General features: G+C 43.2%; 1 protein-coding gene across 2 annotated transcripts in view; it reads left to right on the top strand.

The window, feature by feature from the left end:
• Positions 1 to 290: 290 nt before the first annotated feature.
• Positions 291 to 22,882, top strand: part of PDE6C (phosphodiesterase 6C) — a 52,876-nt gene continuing 30,284 nt past the window's right edge. For both annotated transcript variants that reach the window (XM_048858882.2, XM_075130959.1), the window contains exon 1: positions 291 to 770. In XM_048858882.2, coding sequence (XP_048714839.1) covers positions 291 to 770 — 480 coding nt within the window. The remainder of the gene's footprint in view (positions 771 to 22,882) is intronic.

Genomic DNA, 22,882 nt, shown 5'->3' with positions numbered 1-22,882 from the left:
TTGGGATTTATGAGCTAAGAGTGCTCAAGGGTTTAGTGTCCTGACATCTCTTTAATTAGCAGCCTCCAAGATCCCACACTAAGAAGACACTAAGCCAGTGCCTTCTGTCATATCTCAAGGGTTCCAGAAGGTTTGGAAGCCACAGAGCAAGCCTACTGTACTATGCCCGTGACCGCTACAGTATGTGCAACGGACTTTTTTCCTACTAGCATCAGATTTGGACTTCTTGCTGCTGCTCCTGCTTCTAGGGTGATGCAGTTCTAAAAAGCCATAAGAAAGAGCCACACAAAATGGGTGGGATAAATAAAGACGATGTTGAGAAATACTTAGAGAACAACCCCCAGTTTGCCAAGGAGTATTTCGATCGAAAGCTGAGGGCAGAAGTGCTGGGAACTGTCTTCAAAGTCAGCCCTGGGGAAGTGAAGGATGGAGTTTCCTTCAAAGAGATGTCCCGGCTGGAGGAGTCTCATTTGCTCTTTGAGCTGCTGACAGAAATCCAGGAGGAAGCAAGCAGCATGGAGAAGATAGTACACAAGGCCCTACAGAGGCTGGCACAGCTGGTGGCAGCTGACCGGTGTAGCATGTTCATCTGCCGTGCCCGCAATGGCACCCCTGAGGTTGCCACCAGACTTTTCAATATCACTGCCACCTCCAAGTTTGAGGAGAACCTGGTGGCCCCAGACAATGAGATTGTTTTTCCTCTGGACATTGGGCTAGTGGGATGGGTTGCTCATACCAAGAAGCTTTTTAATGTACCTGATGTGAAAAAGGTAAGTGAGTGTCTTGTTCTGGGGCCTGGGTCTCTATTCCTTTGCTGAATTTCTTGTAGAAGGCCTATGGTACAGAATGGGGTTTTTGCATAGACTTGTTCCTCAAAGTGCCAAACCCCAAACAGGAGACAGAAACCCAGAATGAAAAACATGAGAAAACCAACGGCATATGAAGTTTAAAATCAGGTGGGGTCATTTTATCTAGTGTGGTTTGTTACTTCATATTTCCTGATTCAACATTTGTGATGTAAATAATTTACTGTGCAACAAGGAGGAGGACATCAGATTAGTTTGGGACTGATGTAAATTTGAGTCCTTAATGACCAAGGTAGGCTCCTCTCTGTTGTCCTAAGCAAAGTGATAAATGTTCTCCCTTATTATTCCATAGTCACCCATTCAGACCGTTACTGAATAGATCAGTTATTAGCATTTTGCTTCCCTAGGTCACTGCATGTCTGGTAGTCAGAGCTGGCAGTGATTTTTAAGGCGGTGAATGAGCTGAGAGAAAAGATGGGCACAAACCAGAGTATTCAGATTGAAGTCTAGTTTTCAATGTAAAACACCCAGAAAGCTTGAGGGTGTTAAAACCCTGGCTTTCGGTTCAGATCCGTCTCTAGCTGAGACATAACTGGTCAGATCTGCTCATCACCTTTCAGAGCACCTAATCTATTTTCACAGACTCATCCTTTTCACTTGTAACTTAGACAAAGGTTACATCATAAGTATCATAGGACGAGCATTACTCCAATTCCAAATGTATGAACGAAGACAGCTTCAGAATGTCTGCTCTGAAATAAATGGGGAAGCAGACACGTTCTCTCATGGATATTGACATCTGCAGACTTGCTGAATTTAAGTTATCGAATGATGGCATTTCGTCTGTAAACCTCTCAGCACCAGACATCAGCTGGTGTAAAGTGGAATACTCCAGTGGAGCTATGCCAGTTAGATCAGCTGAGGATCTGGCTCCTCGACATTTAATTCATAGTTTTATATCAAAATTCAGTGCCGTTTTAGAGAAAGAAGGCCTGATCCTGAATTCAATGAGAATTTTGAGTGTACAAACAATGCACAATGGGAGCCTTTATGGATTGCAACTATCCATGGCTTCATGGAGATAAACAAGACATTTTACATGTAATCATATTGCTAAGAGTCAGCCAAAATCAAGGCTATTTTAATTACAAGCTTATATTGGCCTGGTTTCAGGCTATTATTAAAACTCAAGAAAAGAGACAAGTATGTGTGAAAAGAACTTTTCCTAATTTTTAAAAAACAAAAGGCTCAGACCTGCAGTCATTACATAGATTAAACTCCTGCTGAAGTCAATGGGAATTTTGGGAGTCAAAGTAATGCAGGATTGGGCCCAATATCTGACTGACTGCTAAGATGCTGCTGCTTTTGTGACACAAAGTATCTGACTTACTGCCTCTTACCGACAAATGGAGAGACTGGTGGATAATCCTTCTAAATTCATAAGGCTGATTATGTGAGAAAAGATCAAGAGGATCAAGAAAGATGTGCATTTCTTTAGACCTTGCACTGTTCACTTCATATGATCATGTGTAAGGCTGCTTGCAGTGGGGCGGCTCATCTAGTTCTACTGTTCTTCTGTTCTGTGTCCAAAAAACTGTGCCAAGCTAAAAATAATCTGAATGTTTTTAAATAAGATCACAATGTTCTTTTTGCCCCATTAGTGGTTCTGTGTGTATGTTCTGGGAACGTAATAGAGCCAAGGTCTGATGTCCAATTATTATTCAACCAACCAATTTTTAAAAGTAATTTAATATAATTAATGAAATTATTATATTTTTACTCATACATGCATTTATTAGGGAAACAGAAGTCTATGCCAATACAGCAGCACTAGAAACTTCGGGGCCAAATCCTGGTGCCACTGAAGTCAATTGCAAAACTCCCATAGATTTCAATGGGACCAAGATTTGGCCTTTAAAAATAATTGTGCAATCCTTAAAATGATCAACATCTCCATTCTACCAGTAAAAGAGTTAAAGGGTCCAAACTCACACTCCTTACTCATGCAAAACTCCCACTCACGTCACTGCGAGGTTTACCTAAGTAGGGACTGCAGGATTGGGCTTTTAATCAGTAACATTTCTTATGTCATGGGTTAATTATAATACTGAAGCAGGAGCTCCTGCTGATCAGACCTTAAATCCTTATCATGTAGTCTTGAAAAGGGAGTCGTTTTCATTCAAATTGCATTCTGCGTGCTTCCAGGAAAACAGGTCTGTCCACTACCTGAGTGCTAAGCAAAAATATGACGATGGTCCTTTCTGGCCCTGGAATCTATGAAATCATTTACACCTATATATAGGGCCCTACCAAATTCACGGTCCATTTTGGTCAATTTCATGGTCATAGAATTTTAAAAATCATAAGTGTCATGATCTCAGTTATTTAAATCTGAAATTTCAGGGTGTTGTAACTGTCGGGATCCTGACCCAAAAAGGAGCTGTGGAGGGTCACAAGCTTATTGTAGGGGAGGTTGCAGTACTGCTACCCTTACTTCTGTCCTGCTGCTGGCAGCAGCGCTGCCTTCAGAGCTGGGCAGCTGGAGAGTGGTGGCTGTTGGCTGGGAGCCCAGCTCTGAAGGCAGAGACGGTGCCAGCAGCACAGAGGTAAGGATGGCCTGGTCTGGTATTGCCACCCTTATTTCTGCACTGCTGCCTGCAGAGCTGGGCCTTCAGTCAGCAGCCACCACTCTTTGGCCACCCAGCTCTGAAGGCAGCAGTGCAGAAGTAAGGGTGGCGTGGTATGGTATTGCCAACCTCACTTCTGCGCTGCTGCCTTCAGAGCTGGGTGCCTGGCCAACAGCTGCCACTCTCTGGTCTTCCAGCTCTGAAGGCAGTGAGGAAGTAAGGGTGCCAATACATGACCCCCCTAAAATAACCTTGCAACCCCACCTGCAACTCCCTTTGGGTCAGGACCCCCAATTTACGCTAGTCTCCCCTGTGAAATCTGTACAGTGTACGGTAAAAGCACACAAAAGACCAGATTTCACAGGGGGGAGACCAGACTTCATGATCCGTGATGCATTTTTCATGGCCGTGAATTTGGTAGGGCCCTACCTATATACAGTTTAATTTTATTTAGTGATGTAATAACAATACATAGCTATAGAATCATCTCGTTGTGTGGACGTGGCCATGGAGCGCAATCAGTGAACATTTTCACATACCGATGTCTCAAGAACATTTATCTTGTGACTTACTGACAGTAGGGATTTACCACTGCTGACCACTTTCCACTTCATATTCATTGTCTAGTATTTAACTGTGTGTCACCGATTAAGGAGAAGGGAAAGAATTCATCCCTATGTAACTTTGTTCAAGTTAATGTGCTGTGACAAAGCTCTGTCCTTGCCTCCGTGAGTCCCGCATTTCCTGGCGGATTTTGCTAGCCTTAGAGGCTCACCGTGACCCTGCATGTAACCCTTCTCTCTCTAGAGACAAGGGTCACAGTCTACTGAGCCATTTTCATCATAAGCCAGCGAGGGAGGTGAGGAGAAGTTGTCCTTCCTTGCACAGTCCCTGTTGTCTCCCAGTCTCAGTGATTAATCAGGGGGCAATGGTGGGGGGGGGGGGGAACCCGGGCCCACCCTCTACTCCGGGCTCCAGCCCAGGGATGCTAATAGTATCAGCTATGGTAGCTGACCTTTTAGAAACATGACATGTACAATTCCCTGGGCTACTTCCCGCACAGCAGCCCTCACTTCCTCAAGCTCCACTTCACCCTTACCTCAGGGCCTCTTTCCTTGTGCCTGATATGGTGTGTACTACTCAGCCTCTCCAACAGCGCAACTTCCTCTCACAGCTCCTGACATGCACACCCACCTGACTAACTGGGAGGCTTTTAACTAGTTTCAGTGAGCCCCTGATTGGCTTCAGGTGTCCCAATGAACCTAGCCTTCTCCCTGCCTTCTTAATTGGCCCCAGGTGTCTTAACTGACCAGGAGCAGCTGCCATTTCACTTATCCTGGTACCAGGGATTTGTTTAGCCTGGAGCTAATATATCTATCTCCCACTACTTTTCTATAGCCATCTGGCCTTGCCCTGTCCCCTGCTCAACACCATAGAGTTGGGCAACTTGGGACGCCAGGCAGTATGCTCGTGACAGACCATCAGTGTTGCCATGGTGGCATCCAGCCCTGTGCCATATGTGGAACTGGAATGGTTGGAGGGATAAGAACCACCTGGTGACCCTTGCACTCTTTTCCTTATTCCGCTGCATCCACTGGAGGGGTTCCTGGTCCGTCACAAGAGTAAATCCCTGGCCTAAGAGGTAATAATGCAGTGTCTCCTTAGCCCATTTGACAGCAAGGCATTCTCTCTTGACTACTGCATATTTCTGTTCTCTTGGGAGAAGCTTTCTGCTTAGGTAGAGGATCGGGTGTTCCTCTTCTCCCACCATTTGCGACAGAACTGCCCCCAACCCCACCTTGGAAGCGTCTGTTTGTAAAATAAATTCCCTGTTAAAGTATGGGGCTATGAGTATGGGGGTCATTACAGAGGGCCGTCCAAAGGTCTGTAAATGCCCCCTCTGCTGCGTTGGTCCACTTTACCATGTCTGGACCTCGAGCCTTCACCAGGTCCGTTAGGGGACTTGCCCTAGTGGTGAAGTGGGGAATAAAATGTCGGTAGTAGCCTACCAGGCCTAGGAATGCATGGACCTGCTTCTTTTGGGTCGGCTGGGGCCAGTTTTGAATTGCCTCTAGCTTATTTGTTTGGGGCTTCACTATGCCCCTTCCCTCAATATATCCCAAGTACCTAGCCTCTGCTAGCCCTATGGCGCATTTAGCGGGATTAACAGTGAGACCAGCCCGCCTTAAGGTGCACAGTACTGCCTCAACTTTCTCCAAGTGGGTTCCCCAGTCTGGCGTATGGATGATGACATCATCTAGGTATGCAGCTGCGTAACTAGTATTGGGGCGCAGCAGCTTATCCATGAGGCACTGGAATGTGGCTGGGGCCCCATGTAGCCCAAAAGGGAGGACGGTGTACTGGAATAGCCCATCCAGGGTGGAGAATGCTGTCTTTTCTTTATCTTCTTTGGTCAGAGGAATCTGCCAGTACCCTTTTGTTAGATCCAGTGTAGTCAAGAATCGGGCACTACCCAGTCGGTCAACCAGTTCGTCGATGCGTGGTATGGGGTATGCATCAAACTGGGATATTTCATTCAGTCGGTGAAAGTCATTACAGAATCTCATGGTACCATCGGGTTTAGGCACTAGAACAATGGGACTGGACCACTGACTGGACCACCAGATTCTTCAATAACCCATAATTCTAACATTTTCTTTACTTTGGCCCTGATTTCTTCTCTTTTGGCATTCGGTAGGGTCTCAATGTTACCTTGGCTCCAGGGATCGTGCGAATATGGTGATAGGTCTCAGTCATCCACCCGGTTTTGTAGAGAACACATCTCAGTTGCAATTAATCATGTCGGCTGCCTCGATCTTTCGGATCGGCGTCAAGTCGGATGATATCCTCAATTGCTCGTGTAAGTTATCCTCTTGGGGAAGGGTCTCCTGCATGACTAAGCATGCCTCTCGATCATGCCAAGGTTTTAGAAGATTGATGTGGTAAATTTGCTCTGATTTCCGGCGGCCTGGCTGCCGCACCTTATAGTTCACCTCTCCTACGGCTTCAGTTATTTCGTAGGGTTCCTGCCACTGGGCCAACAGTTTACTTTCTGCTGTGGGCACCAGTGATGCCTGGTTGGAACCGTCGAAGCTTCGCTTGGTGGTTATAATGGGTTCGTTGTGTCTCCTGTGCTCTCTCCAAGTGTTCCCGTACAATGGGTGTAATCGGGCTATCCGATCTCTCATCTGCAGTACATGCTCAACTATGTTCCTTCTGGGATTTGGCTCCTCTTCCCAGACTTCTCTGGCTATATCCAATATGCCTCGAGGGTGGTGCCCATATAGTAGTTCGAATGGAGAGAAACCCGTGGAGGCTTGCGGAACCTCCCGGATGGCGAACATGAGGTAAGGCAATAGGGTATCCCAATCTTTCCCATTCCGGCTCACCACTTTCCTGATCATGGCCTTGAGGGTCCTATTGAACCTTTCCACAAGGCCATCTGTTTGTGGGTTATATACAGAGGTCTGTAGGGCTTGTACATGGAGCAATGAACAGAGATCTTTCATCAACTTGGACATGAAAGGTGTCCCTTGATCAGTCAATATCTCCTTGGATAGCCCAATCCAGGCAAAGATCTGTACTAGCTCCTTAGCTATTGTCTTGGAAGCTGTGTTGCGCAGGGGAACAGCTTCCGGGTACCGGGTTGCATAGTCCAGTACAACAAGCATATGTTGGTGGCCCCGAGCTGTCTTCTCTAGGGGCCCTACCAGATCCATGGCTATCCGTTCGAAAGGAACCTCTATTATTGGAAAAGGTATCAAAGGAGCCCACAAGTGCGGGCGAGGGCTGTGTAACTGACACTCCGGACAAGAGGTGCAGTATCACTGGACATCTTCATGTACTCCTGGCCAGAGGAACCTCCGCAGGATCCGTGCCTGGGTTTTCTCTACCCCTAGGTGTCCTCCAAACAGGTGACTGTGGGCGAGACTCAATATGGATTTTTGATGTTTTCGTGACACCAGAAGTTGTTGTATCTCTTGCTCCTGCATTTGCACCATGCGGTACAGGAGATCTTTCTTCACTATAAAGTGAGGTCCGGGACCCCGGACCTTCCCATCCATGGGTATCCCATCGATCTCAGCCACCTATTTCCTGGTGTTATCATATCTGGGGTCCTCCGCCTGGTCCCGCCCAAAAGTCTCTCTCCCAGGACTAACCTGCCCAAGCTCCCAGGGGCCGGCTTCTGCTTCTTCCAACGGCTCGCCACCATCATGGCTGGGGGAAGCTTCTGGCTCACCTTCTGTGGTGGAAGTTTCTCTGTTGGCTGCTAGCGTCCATCTGCCTGCTAGGGAGGTCTTCTGGCCCTGGGTCAGGATCCAGGTTTCCAAGGCCTTCACAGCCTTCCTCTCTTTTTTTGTCTTCCGGGTCTTTCGGAGGGCTGAGAACAGATCCTGAGAAATCTCAGTGAACATCGGGGGTTGACATTCCCCCAGTGACAAGTCGCTGTCCTCAGGGTCCCCATCTCCCTCCAACCTCTCTGGGGGGGAGTACATTATCAAACCCTGGATAGTCCCTCCCAATGACTACAGGATATGGGAGTTTAGGACCTACACCCACAGTCACCTCAATGGGGTTTCCCTGAACCTCTATCTCCACTGGGATGGTGGGGTAATGGTTCATGGCCCCATGCACGCACGTCACTGCTACGCATTTGGCTCATAGCAGCTGAATACTTTTTACCAGCTTACCCGATATGAGGGTGATAGCACTCCCAGAGTCCACAAGCGCTGTAGTCTCTACTCCATTTATCCTCACTGGCCTGGTGTAATTAAGCGGGGCTAATGCAACCCCCACAAGGTGGATAAGGGAGCATGGGGTCTCCCAATCCCCCAAGTTACATTGCATAGGCTCCTTGGTGCTGGGACACTGTGCTGCTATGTGTCCCCACTACCCACATGCATAACATCTATAATTGCTTTTAATCACTCCCCTATCCCAGGGTTAGGGGGTTTAGTCCCGGGGTTCCCCCCACTCAGGCCAATCCCTTCCTTCTGGGGTCCCTGCTGGTTTTCAGCCCCCCCCGCCTTCTTCCACCTAGGACTCCCCGGGGGTTTGACTGCCCAACCTTCTAGGGTTGGGGTCGGGTGCTTGCTTCGAAAGGGGCCTTCCTTGGGTAATCGGGTCAGTTCCCTGGCTGTCATCCATCTTTCTACCAGTGTGATCATCTCGTCGTACGTGGACGGATAGTTCTGGCCTACCCATTTGCAGAGATCTGGCGGCAGTCCCCTCATGTAATGGTCTATGACCAGGGTCTCCAAAATCTCCTCTGGCCTGCACACCTCAGACTGTAACCACTTCCGCACAAGGTGTATGAGGTCGAATAGCTGGGACCTCGGGGGTTTGTTCTCCTGGTATTTCCACTCATGGAACCTCTAGGCTCTTACCGCTGCCGTTACCCCTGATTGTGCCAGGATCTCTGCCTTCAGACGGGTATAGTCAGTGGCATCCATGGCAGGCAAGTCAAAGTAGGCCTTCTGGGCCTCTCCACACAAAAAAGGGGTGAGAATGCTGGCCCATTGCTCCTGGGGCCACGCCTCACGCTGAGCAGTCCTTTCAAATGAGAGGAGATATGCCTCTACATCATCTCCTGATGTCATCTTTGGCAGACAACCAGTGGCCCTCAGGGTTCGCATCCCGTCAGACCCCCGGGCCTAGGTGGTGAGGATCTTCAGCTGGTCCACCACCTCTCTCAAGAGGGCATGATCTTGGGTCGCCTGGCTCATCAATAATTGATTGGTTTCCTGCTGTAGCCACATAGACTCCTGTTGTGCCATTGCCTGAACCCAGGTGGCCTCCTGCTGGGCTGCTGTGGCTTGTACCAGAGCTCTTACCGCCTCCTCCATTGTGGTACAAAGCAAACAAACAAATCAAAACAAAAAAAAATCCAAACCCCCAGTGCACTGGTTTTTTTTTAACCTCTTTCTTCCGCCACACTGTGTATGAAGTCCCACTCCTGACACCAGTTGTGACAAAGCTCTGTCCTTGCCTCCATGGGTCCTGCATTTCCTGGCGGATTTCGCTAGCCTCAGAGGCTCACCGTGACCCTGCATGTAACCCTTCTCTCTCTAGAGACAAGGGTCACAGTCTACTGAGCCATTTTCATCATAAGCCAGCGAGGGAGGTGAGGAGAAGTTATCCTTCCTTGCACAGTCCCTGTTGTCTCCCAGTCTCAGTGATTAATCGGGGGCAATGGTGGGGGGGGGAGCCCGGGCCCACCCTCTACTCCGGGCTCCAGCCCAAGGATGCTAATAGTATCAGCTACGGTAGCTGACCTTTTAGAAACATGACATGTACAATTCCCTGGGCTACTTCCCGCACAGCAGCCCTCACTTCCTCAAGCTCCACTTCACCCTTACCTCAGGGCCTCCTTCCTTGTGCCTGATATGGTGTGTACTACTCAGCCTCTCCAACAGAGCAACTTCCTCTCACAGCTCCTGACATGCACACCCACCTGACTATCTGGGAGGCTTTTAACCAGTTTCAGCCAGCCCCTGACTGGCTTCAGGTGTCCCAATCAACCTAGCCTTCTCCCTGCCTTCTAGAAAGTTCTTAATTGGCCCCAGGTGTCTTAATTGACCAGGAGCAGCTGCCATTTCACTTATCCTGGTACCAGGGATTTGTTTAGCCTGGAGCTAATATATCTATCTCCCACTACTTTTCTATAGCTTGCCCCATCACAGCGCTTACACCAGGAATTAATTTGATCCATTATTATCTTCCAGCATATGAACTGCACAACAAAGAATTCAAGGTTGCCACACTGCTTTAGAAGATGTCATGTCTAATAATTTCTAATGTTGATATACACTGTATTTCAACAGCAACATATATTGTTAAAGTACAGTACTAAGTAATCACTTTGGGACCAATATTTAAAAAGACTATTGCACCAACCAGTGCTACACATAAAAGAAAGAAAAGAATATAGAGTAACAAAATACTTCCTGGCCATAGGGGTGAGGAAGGAATCAGATTAAGATAGTGGTATATCTAATTCAATATTAACAAAGGACCAGATTCTGCCACTTTTACTCAAAACAGTAGGACTTTGTTCTAGGAGTAGTCCCACTGAATCCACGTGGAGTAAAATACTATTCAGTTGAGTAAGAATTGCAGAATCTGGTCCAAACTGTTTAGGATTTTCAGTATGACAAGATTCTCCCATGGGGTTTTTGCCCCTTCTTTCAAAGATAGGGCTACAAGGGAAAGAAAACAAAAGGCAATATGCAAACAGGAAAGAAAACTGATTTAAAAGTATAGGGACTATGTTATGTGTGTGCTTGTATACATACACACTGATATTAGATACTGTTCACTGTTTTATTAATTCATATTGGTAATTGATTCACACATTAGTAGGAAACCTGGTTGTTGTTTGTTTGTTTTTGTTTTGTTTGTTTTAGGTTAAATCGTTTGGGGCTGGACAGGAGATAGTTCAAATAGGAAAAGTGACTGTGGAACAAAATGACAGCAAGTAATCATTTAAAACATGAGACATTCCCCTTTTCAGCACCTGGTAACCAGTTCTTGAAGGATTATCTTTTTTCAACCTGGAAAAGTACCAATTAACGTGAGGAAGCTCCTCATCCTAACAGTTCACAAGAGAAAACCAAAGGAAAAGATCCAGACTTTCTATAATTACCTTAGTAACAACAGCAGTTCCCTCCCCCTGAAGAAAAAGAAAAGGAGTACTTGTGGCACCTTAAAGACTAACCAATTTATTTGAGCATAAGCTTTCGTGAGCTGCAGCTCACTTTATCGGATGCATACTGTGGAAAGTACACAAGATCTTTTTATACACACAAAGCATGAAAAAATGGGTGTTTACCACTACAAAAGGTTTTCTCTCCCCCCACCCCACTCTCCTGCTGGTAATAGCTTATCTAAAGTGATCACTCCACAGTATGCATCTGATGAAGTGAGCTGTAGCTCATGAAAGCTTATGTTCAAATAAATTGGTTAGTCTCGAAGGTGCCCCAAGTACTCCTTTTCTTTTTGCGAATACAGACTAACACGGCTGTTACTCTGAAACCTCCCCCTGAGGATTAGAGACCTGTTGATCTTTGGAGCTAATAGTGTTTAATCCAGGATTTAATAGTAGTGAGAAACAGAAGGCCAGGCAGGTCTGCTGTCCTGATAAATGGTGCTTCATTATTCTCAGTGATTGGTAGAGTATATTGCTCTAATATACAAATGCAAAATAATGGATTCTCATAAACTCTTATAGCTTGAGTCTATTAGCTTAACAAAAACCAGGAAATATAGTAAGTGTAACTGAAGGCAATGAGGTGCACAGTTATTGAGCATCTTTGGACATGCATCTCTCAGTGCCAGCCATTCAATATTTCAGAATTCTAAAAGATGTTATTACTTATGGGACTACTTCAGCAAAGACAGGGATTTTGGAGACTTACAAATAAATCCAGGGTCTCAGCCTTTAAGTATAAGTACATATGTAATTTTGTAGTCAGATCAGTATATTGTTTTCTTTTATTCTTTAATTTAAACCAGTATATAATATGTAAATTAATTTTTTTTCAAATTTATAGCTAATTGAAGGCAATATATTTGACTAAGAATTAGATTCCAGTTCAAGAAACAGTGTTCCAAATTAGAACATAGCTTTAATGGTGTCATACTACATGAATGGTGAAAATTTGGTTCAAAATAAGCCAATACTGAGAACTGTGAAATCAGAACTCTTTTTTGGATCCAGGAAACAGTTTTCTACTGTAGATTGCATTGGAAGATAACGTAATGGTCAGGTCTGAACTTCAAAAGAACAAAAGAGGAGTTACTTAGGATAAAGCAAATGATTGTCTTAGAGGCCACCATTTCCAACCTCTGGCTGTTCAGAAGAGAAAGGGTTGTCACCTCCCTAATTAACACAGTATTATAATAAGGTGTGTCTGATGGAGAAGGAGAATCTTAAACCAAGCTTTGGAAGCTGGAGGGAGATTATTAGATCAGCCTTGGGAAAGGAGTTTCCAAGAAACAAGGTCAGGATTATTAAAGATTAGAGGAGGAGGGAGAAAGAGCACTATTCTAATGCTACGGCAACTCTGCCTTCTTGAAGATCTGAAAGGCGAATTGAATTTGAAGAAGAGATCCCAAGATCAACTAATGGAGCAGAATGATCTTTTTTATTGGGAATGTTGTAACTTGAGTAGTATCTGCTCCTAGGCAAATCTTCTGAATACTGATCTTCATGAGAAAAAAATAGACTACCTCAGTTCTCATGCCCAAGAGCAACTTGTTGGAAAAGGGACACAAATTATTCCAGCCCATTGTACTAGACAATACCCATTTGACTGACAAAAAAATATTTTAAAAACAGGAACCAATTTCCATTAAGCTTCCCAGAAAAGGGGGAGGCTGCCTGTCAGCTTGATTTTCTTTATTTTTTATGAAATGATTACTTACAGCAACCATACCTACAGATTGCTCTTCTTTTGCAAAGGTCTCAAAATGGTCACTACTTTACAACAAAATTACAGAGACATTACAGTTATTTCTCTGCTTACTTTCAGCTCCAAAAACCCTAATTATCTTGAAGATATCAGGGTTCAGTTTTTCTGTGTTGCTAATAAATTACACGGCAAAGAATACAGACCAAAACTGCTTTACTCTCCTGCTTTGAAATCAATGGGAATTTTGTGTAAATAAAACAAGCAGGATTTAGCTCCAAGCGATTTAAGTTACCAAAGATGTATAGGTTTCAGAGTAACAGCCGTGTTAGTCTGTATTCGCAAAAAGAAAAGGAATACTTGTGGCACCTTAGAGACTAACCAATTTATTTGAGCATAAGCTTTCGTGAGCTACAGCTCACTTCATCGGTTTTCTTACCCAAGATTAGATATGCTTCTGATTCCATTCAAATTCACAATTGAATCATCATAAGCAAAACCCAGTGCCCACATAACAGTTGTGTAGGTTGGTCAGAAAACAAGGTTAGTGTATGTAAGAGGTAAAGTAAAAAGCATACCAGTTTGATGTAACTCAGCTGTTAACATCTTGTTTTAAAAGGCTGAGTCTCTGTTAACACTGACAACAGGAATCCAAAAATAAGTGTCGCTATCACAGAGAGGGGGCAGAAGAGGCTATAGCAGGAACAGAAACTAATGGGAAGATGTAAAATAAACCAGTACACCACCCTTCTTCCAGCTCCTTTAGTAGTAGGATAAAGAAGCCAGGCAGGCCTGCTAGGAAGAGGGCCCCACATTCACTTACCCTCTTTTTCAGTTGCTTTTTCTGCTACTCCCTTTCCACCTCCCCCCCTTAAATGTGTAAGTACTAAGTTACATTCTTTTAAACATCCAGTGAAAATCATATTAGTGCAGGTTTCAGGACACTGCCACTTATGACAATGTTCCCAATTTCTGATACAATTTACCCCAATGAGAAATTTACACCACTGAAATTGACCCGGAGACTTGCATGGGAGTTGAACTCGTCTACCTGAGTCTGTATTTTGCCTGTAAATGCAGTCATAAATGCTGAAGACTTTTAGATTAGCTAATGATAATGTTATAGGATAATACACATTTCTTAGTCAACACTGCATTAAATGGTTGGATGAAGTCTAGACCGTCAGAACTTTGATCTGTATCACTGTTTTTAAGTCTGACGTAAACAATAAAAAAAAAAACCATGAAACATTTGTAACATTTTGCATAACTTTTTTGTCAGAATACATTTAAGATTTTCAGGATGTCTAAAAGCAGAGAAATAAGAAGGGGTCATTGCAAAAGACACAAGGCTTGTCAAAAAATGTGCTGTAATGTTAAAGGAGAAAACATACCTTTCATAGAAGAACCTGAGATCTGGAATGAGGCCCATGGGAGGGGACAGATACAGAGCAAATAGCTTTTCCGGGGAAAGACCAGACAGTGAGAACCTCTCTGAACTGATTTTTAAACTAAGGCTGGATTCACTATAAATGAATGGTACAATTATTCCAGAAAATTCAAATGTGGATTTCAGTTTTTTAATTTATTTTCTTCTTCAGAAGATCTGCAGTGTTTCATCTCACTTACACTTGTTTTACCCCATAATGGGTATATTGTATTCAGTGCAGTTACCCTTGATTCACAGTGGTGTAACCTGGTATCAGAATTAGACTCCATATATGGTAGTCTAAATATGCAAGCTGGATCTTAATTACACATGTTCACATTTGCACCAGCCTTATGAAAAATATATGCAAGTTGTTTTCAGAAATAGTGGGCCTGATTTTCCTGCCAGTTACACTGATTTTACTGCATTGCTTTCACTAAAATTACTCTTGATTTCCGTTGGTGCAAGTGAGAGGAAGATTGGGCCCAGAGTCTAAAGTCATTTAAAACTTGAGATCAAATTATCAGTATCTAAATTTATGGAAAAATATTGATATATTTGGTTTTATAATCAACAATTTCAGGCTTTTTCTCATTATTCTATATGAAGACACTGTGGAGTTACACTGAGGTAAAACAATAGATAGGAGAAGAAGGACTTAGTCTGCAGCAAGGGAGATTTAGGTTAGCTATTAGGAAAATCTTTCTAGCTATAAGGGTAGTAAAGATCTGCAATAGGCTTCCAAGGGAGGTTGTGGAATACCCATCGTTAGAGGTTTTTAAGAACCTATTGGACAAAAACCTGTCAGGGATGGTCTAGGCTAGGTCTACTTGGTCCTGCCTCAGTGCAGGGGGCTGGAGTCCTGGGCTGGATGACCTCTCCAATCCTACATTTCTATGACTCTATGACTCAGGATAACTGAGTCAGATTCTGATTTCAGTTACACAGAGTAAATCCAGGGTGACTCCATGAGCTTATCCTGTTTTGTGATTCTTACCGGTGTAACAAAGAGCAGAATCTGACCCAGTGGTCCTGGTTCTCCATTCCATTACCTAAATACTAATAATAAATCTCCACTCTCTTTTATGTATCTTATGTCAAGACATTCAAAGATGCCAAAACTTACTATTATCCATGTTTGGGGTGACTCATCTTGATAAAAATGAAGATCGTTCCTCGAACACTGCATTTCCTACAAGTCCTCCCAGTACTGCTACTTACTTCAGATAAACAAAGAATTAGACAAAATAACAGCAATTTTAATGTAATAGAAAGTTACCAAGAATCAGCTTGCTGAGGGTCAAAAGAAAAAGGAAGGAGACACTGATCTCTTTGACTGGAAACTTTGTAACAGGGCAGCTGTAATGTGATGAATTTGGAACTGAGTATATTTTACAGAAACTCAAAACAATAGCCCCATATATCAAAGCACCAAAACTGTATATTGCTCTCCTTTTATTCTTTCCAACTTGATTTATGGTGAAGATATTTTATTTCCTCAGGAGCTCAAACATTCTATACAAGAGACCACTCTGCAAATATGGTAGAAAGCATAAAGTACCTTGGTTTCGTGAAAAAATCCTCATTCCTTTCCCAGATATGAAGACTACCCAGATTTGTGGGCTAGCAGATATTCCTCTAGGACAGAAAGATGCAAATTTTAAAAGATGGGATGTCAAAAGACTAATACTAAAGGAGACCTTTTCAAGGGAACAACACTAAAGACTTCTGAACAATTCAGCATTTCTATATTGGCCTACAAGTTAGACATTGGCTAACAACAATTATTAAAGGCAAAACTCCTCAAGTGGGAAAGCAAAGATTAGAGGAACACAGAGGTGGTGGCCCAATCCAAATACATTTCCATCTCTGCCATGCCACCTCTTCACTGAGAGACACTTATAAGTCCTCTACCTGGAACTCAAGATCTTAAAATTCCTCTTGAGGATACTCAATAGTAGAAAAACAATTGAATACTCCTTTGAAGCTTCTAATGGCAAATCTTACAAGCCGTTGTGGTACTTTGTACTCTGCAAACAGTACTATTTTCTTTCATTTTTGGCCTCCTTTTGCCAGTGCATTAAGATACAATCTAGGGCTGTCAAGCAATTAAAAAAATTAATCACGATTTATCACACTAACAATAATAGAATACCATTTATTTAAATATTTTTGGATGTTTTTTACATTTTCAAATATATTGATTTCACTTACAACACAGAATACAAAGTGTACAGGGCTCACTTTATATTTATTTTTTATTACAAATATTTGCACTGTAAAAAACAAAAGAAATAGTATTTTTCAATTCACCTAATACAAGTACTGTAGTGCAATCTCTTTGTCATGAAAGTTGAACTTACAAACGTAAAATTATGTAAAAAAAATAAAACAATGTAAAACTTTAGAGCCTACAAATCCACTCATTTCTATTTCTTGTTCAGCCAATCATTCAGACAAACAAGTTTGTTTACATTTGTAGGAGATAATGCTTCCCACTTTTTGTTCACAATGTCACCTGAAATGAGCACAGGTGTTCTCATGGCACTGTTTAGCTGGCATCGCAAGATATTTACATGCCAGATGCACTAAAGATTCATATGTCCCTTCACGCTTCAACCAACATTCCAGAGGACATGTGTCCATGCTGATGACGGTTTCTGCTCGATAATGATGCAAAGCAGTGTGGACTGATGCATGTTCATTTTCATCATCTGAGTCAGATGCCACCAGCAGAAGGTTAATTTTATTTTTTGGTGGTTCAGGTTCTGTAGTTTTGGAAGGCACTTCAGATTCTTAAACCTTGGGTTGAGTGCTGTAGCTATCTTAAGAAATCTCACATTGGTACCTTCTTTGCATTTTGTCAAATCTGCAGTGAAAGTGTTCTTAAAATGAACATGTGCTGGGTCATCATCTGAGACTCCTATAACATGAAATATATGGCAGAATGCAGGTAAAATAGAGCCGAAGACATACAATTCTCCCCCAAGGAGTTCAGTCACTAATTTTATTAACGAGCATCATCTGTATGGAAGCATGTCCCCTGGAATGGTAGCTGAAGCATGAAGAGGCATACGAATGTTTAGCATATCTGGTATGTAAATACCTTGCAATGCCAGCTATAAAAGTCCCATGCAAATGCCTGTTCTCAATTTCTGGTGACACTGTAAATAAGAAGAGGGCAGTATTATCTCCCGTAAATGTAAACAAACTTGTTTGTCTTAGCGATTGGCTCAACAAGAAGTAGGACTGAGTGGACTTGTAGGCTCTAAAATTTTGCCTTATTTTGTGTTTTAGTGCAGTTTTGTAACAAAAAAAATCTACATTTGTAAGTTGCACTTTCACGATAAAGAGACTGCACTACAGTACTTGTAAGAGGTGAACTGAAAAATACTGTTTCTTTTATCATTTTACAGTACAAATATTTGTAATAAAAATAATAATATAAAGTGAGCAGTCTACACTTTATAATCTGGGTTGAAACTGAAATCAGTGTATTTGAAAATGTAGAAAAAGATCCAAAAATATTTAATAAATTTAAATTGGTATTCTATTGTTTTACAGTGTGATTTAAACTGTGATTAATCATGATTCGTTTTGCTAATCGTGATTAATTTTTTTGAGTTAATTGCATGAGTTAACTGTGATTAATCGACAACTCTAATACAGTCTTTAATTACACACTCAAATGCTATTTTTCCACAGATTCCCTGCCTCATTCAGTTGACAGGCTGGATGGTGCTCAGTTAATGAACAGTTATTCATTATTTCGTTTTACAGTCATTGCTCAATGTGCGGCCATAGGCCTTATTTACTGCACACTATTTAAACCCTTCTCTGAAGATACAGCTATCCGGTTCCACATGGGTTTTCTATGGTGCTCATTAATATAGTATCTGAGTGCTTCATTAACATTATTTCATTTATTGTCACAACACCCCTGTGAGGGTGGCATTATCTCCATTTTATAGACAAGAAAATAGAGAGATTAAGGTCATAAGAAACCACTAATTTGGGGTGTCTAGTTTGAGATGCTTGGGACCTGATTTTTCAGTCTAGTTAGCATTATATAGCACTTTATATATTCGTAGGGTGACCAGATGTCCCAATTTTAATACGGACAGTCCTGATATTTAGGGCTTTTTCTTACATAGGCACCTATTACCCCCAACCCCGTCCCAATTTTTCACATTTGCTATCTGGTCAACCTATATATTCGAGCACAGCTCCCATTAACTTCAGTTGCAGCTGTGTGTGCTCAGTACTTCTGCAAATCAGGCCCAAGTATCTCAGCTTGGCCACCCAGAAAATGTGGAACACGTAATTACTGAGCATCTGTGAAAAGTTTGGTTTAAGTCTCTGATCTAGCATCACACAGGAACTGTGTGGCAAAGGCAGGGATAGAATCAAATTTTGACAGACTCCCTAGACACCTTTGAGGAGCAGTGTGTGCTGACTGGGATTCTGTGCTTGTTGTCCCCTCCCGGTTCCTTGATTTTCATCCTTTGATCTCATTTCCATTCCTATTTTCTCCTTTGTTGTCCCCCACAATCAGCTGGAGTCTGAACTTCTGAACTGGAGCTCCCTCTATTGAGGGTAAAGAACTTTAGTTTTGTGCAGGCCTAGACCTGCTGGTTTCCAGGACTTTCAAATAGTACACATCTTCCAGACAGTCTGTTGTTCAGTCACATCTCTGGACAGTGGCCACTGACTCCTTGGACACCCTTGAGGAGCAGGGGACACTGTCAGGGGTTCTTTACTTGGTGTTCTACTCTGGATCCATGATTTTTTACCTTTGATCTCACTCCCACTCCTGTTTTTTTCATTTGTTGTCCCCAGAAATCAATTGTGGCCTGAGCTTAGTGGTTTCTCCCCCTTAATTGAGGGGGGTGGGCCTTTAGTTATGGGCAGGCCTAGATCCACCTTCCTCAGTGCTACAAAATAGTATACAACTCCCAACTTCTGTAACAAAAGAGGCAGGAGTCCTACAGACAACATTCTCCTTCATTGCACAATCTTGATTAATCCCCAGAGCAGATCATCCTAGGTCCTGGGGAACAAAATAGTTTGTGATCATAATGCATATGCATAAGGGAACTGAATTAATGTTACAATGGTAACTTTATTCTGTCATTTCCTAACTTTTAGGAGCCTGATTTTGCAATCTTAATAATCTTCTTTTAACTTAAAGTTTGTGTGTATGTGTAGTCATCTCAGTTTTGAAAAAAAGCAAACAGAAAAACAGAAATTCCACTGTGTGGCATCATATTAACATGCAAAAGTTCATCAGCCAGGTTGGAACCTTTAGGTCCACACCACAGTCCCCTGCCACTTGAGCTAATTGAATGACTGATAGCATCGGAGATTGTCAACTAGAAGAGGATAAGGTGCATACTTTGCCAGTGAGTTTCAGATTTTGCTGATAGCAGAGGAAAGTTGAGACTCAGAAGTCTTGGGTTCCATTCCAGGTTCTGGAGGAAAGTATGTGCACTAGTGGGTACAGACTGTTCTGCTGGGTTTCCCCAAGCTTGACCTCTTCTGTCCCATTCCCTTCAACCTGTCTCTGTCCCAGTTCTGTCTCTTTCCTACTCCTGGCTCCTTGTCCCAGTCTCATTTTCCTTTCCTACCCAGGCCCAGCCTCCACTCCTCCAGCTTCTCAACACAATCCCCGTCTTCTTGTCCAACCAGTCCTCGTCTTCTGCTCTGGGATCACTCTCCGAACTTCAATTTCCCCCATGACTCCCAGTCTCCTTGCTCAGCCTGCCCCAGTTCCCCACTTCTGTCCCAGCTTCTTGTCCCCAGTCTCCATGCTCAGGCAGTCCCAATTCATGCTGCCTAGCTCCTCATTTGATACATTTCTCCCCTCAGCCCCTTCTCTTGCTCTCAGTCCCATCTAACCCCTCCAGGCTCCTCATCCAATCTCAGTGTCTCCCAGCAATTCCATACCCAGCTCCTTCTCCCAATCACTTTGCCCAGCCAGCCTCAGTACTTCCCTTCTCTGCCCCCCACACTCCAGCTCATCAGGTCTATCTCTTATTCCCTCCCTACTGTTTTTCCTCCAGTGTTTCCTAGACTCAGCCCCCTTGTCCAGCAAGAAGCAGTTTCCCTCTTACCCCCAGCTCCATGTCCAATCTCAGTGTTCCCCACTCCGCTCAGCCAACTGACTCCCGTTTCCCATCCCATTTTGCTCACCAGCTCCTAATTCCAATCTCCCCCTCCAAAGGCCCTCAGGACCAGTCTTCTTGTCCAACAAGTCCCAGCCTCCTCCCACAGCTCCCAGGCAGTCCCAGCTCCCAGTCAAAGTGTCTCTCCCCTCTCCTGTCCAAGTCTCATCAGACTCCTTGTCCCAATTTATTCCTTTCTCTCCCCTCCCTGCCCATCTGGTTCTTGTTCCTTCTCCATTTGAATCAGGTGGTTTCCTCTTCTACTCTGCCTACGTGCCAGCAGGTGGGTCATTGAGAGCACAAGACAGTCAGGCTCCAGGTTCTCAGTTCTGGGGCATGGCCCCACCCCAGCCTGCAGCAGCAATTACAAGGAAAGTCCTTCTGAAACCTCAGAGCTCTGGGCTGAAGCACGCTCAGTTGCTCTGTAGGGGTGGTGCATGCACGATCTGGTCAGCTCTAGGAGGTGTGACTTTGTGAGCATGCTCAGTGAAGATGGAATCTTCAGTGATTTTAGGTGTGAAGCTCTAGCAAGTCTCTAGTCAGTATGTGCAAACTTTTGATTTTTCAAAAGCTTTTAACATGGCCAAATTTAGAAAGAATTTCACAGAGACATTGAGAGGCTCATCCCTGCCACAAAGGCTCCCCCACCTCCACTACCAAATTTCAAGTCCCTGTTCCAAAGCATAGGAATGCCAAGGCATTTCAAAGAAAAGGCCTTAAGAATTTTTTAACATGAGCAAAACAACATATATTTCCCTAACTTTATTCTCAGAAATGGCTGGACCATTTTGGCTGAAATTTTCTAAACATTTTTCAGTCTGAAGCAAACAAATCGTTAATGTTTGGCAAAGTTACAAGCAACTGAAAACAGGGTCTTATAATGGGAAGTGTTGGGAGACCTTAATAATGGATGGTGCTACCACTTCTACCTATAATGAAAATTAAGAGAGCTTTAATGCTTGTATGGATTTCCTTCATTAGTTTATTTTCTAATCAGATTATTATTGAAAAGATACCAAGTAGCATTTTTACCATGGGGTAAAAAAGAATTCATCTAATACTGAAAGCTCTTGGCAGAAGCTATTTTGATGACTATGTTTGGATCAGGATAGACGGTTGGTCTATGACCAGTGCAATCTCTGCCAATAGGCCCTCAAGTGCTTTCTTTCACTGCTCACCTTCCCTGGAAATTCTCCATACAGCAAAGGAATTACAAGAAAAGACAGATAAACAGAAAAATGTAAAAACAAAACAGTAAACTCTGCTTATGTAGTGCCTGCAAAACAAGAGATGTTAGAGATGACACAGAAGCAGCAAGCAAATCAGTGTAGTAAAGTGACATGTTACAGACGACGGTAATTAAAAAGGTACTTGGTCCACTGAAACACCTTGATTATGAATGCTAATAACATTAGTAGACAATGTTTCCATTAATAAACAAGAGGCTCTGCAACCTATTCCAGGTGCTATGTTATGATTTATACGAAGGTTAGAGACTTAATGACAAGCAATACTTAACTGAGAGGGTTATCAAACAGAAAACTGCTAGTGACATTTTTTTAAAAACTGTCTATATTTGTTTGTGTGTAAATTTAGGGAAGTTATTGTTTACAGGGGAGAGGTATTAGATATGCACATTGCATAATTTTAATCCAATGGGTAAAGGGTTAGTCTACAATCCTAAAATCTGGCTGTTGGCTAGGCATCGCTTGGAAGAAAGAAAAGTTGAGACTTTGTTGCAGCAAATGTTCTGGTTTATTGTTGTATCTAATTAATTGGGGTCTGATCCTGCAAAGGAGCACACATGCAGTCAATGGGACTGCTCTTGTGCATACGTGTTTGCAGTATGGCCCCTTAGTCAAAAGTTAGGCAGTTGTGCAGAGAAGCAATTTAAAAGCTGCTACTGTGAATGTGCCAGCATCTTAGCTAGTTAGACTTCTGTATTGTTCTCTAAAAGCTCAATGAACTTTTCTTTTGGGGTAAAATTCATCCCTGTGCAGAAAACCAGCACAAAGCCTATGGACCACTTAAGTCTCATTTACTCCCTCAAAACAGGTCTTAAGGCACAAACCTTTTGTGCTGGCTTTTATTTCACCCTCTGTGTTAAACAAAAGCTAATCATTTCATAAAAGAAATAGGATAATTTGCGATGCTTCTTCAAGTATAACAGCCATGTATTTTAGCTGAAAATTCAAATGGTCACAATCTCATCTTTAATATACCACAAAGGAGCATCATCCAGGCATGAAGAGATACTTTCCATCAAGTGCTGCAGTCTTCCTAGTTGCAGTCAGCTTGATGAAGCTTGGAGAGTGATGTCCACTGGCCAACAGCATTCACCATTTGACTGAAGTCATGCAGCCCCAATGAGCAGACTGACTGGCTAGTCTAATGGCGGAGCTACCCTTAACAGCTGGTTGCATGGGAAGGGTACAGCTTCAATTTT

The sequence above is a fragment of the Caretta caretta genome, chromosome 7 (genome assembly GCF_965140235.1).
Source record: "Caretta caretta isolate rCarCar2 chromosome 7, rCarCar1.hap1, whole genome shotgun sequence".
Lineage (NCBI taxonomy): Eukaryota > Metazoa > Chordata > Testudines > Cheloniidae > Caretta > Caretta caretta.
The sequence above is the reverse complement of the archived record's forward strand: the minus strand, read 5'-3'. Positions and strand labels throughout refer to the sequence as shown.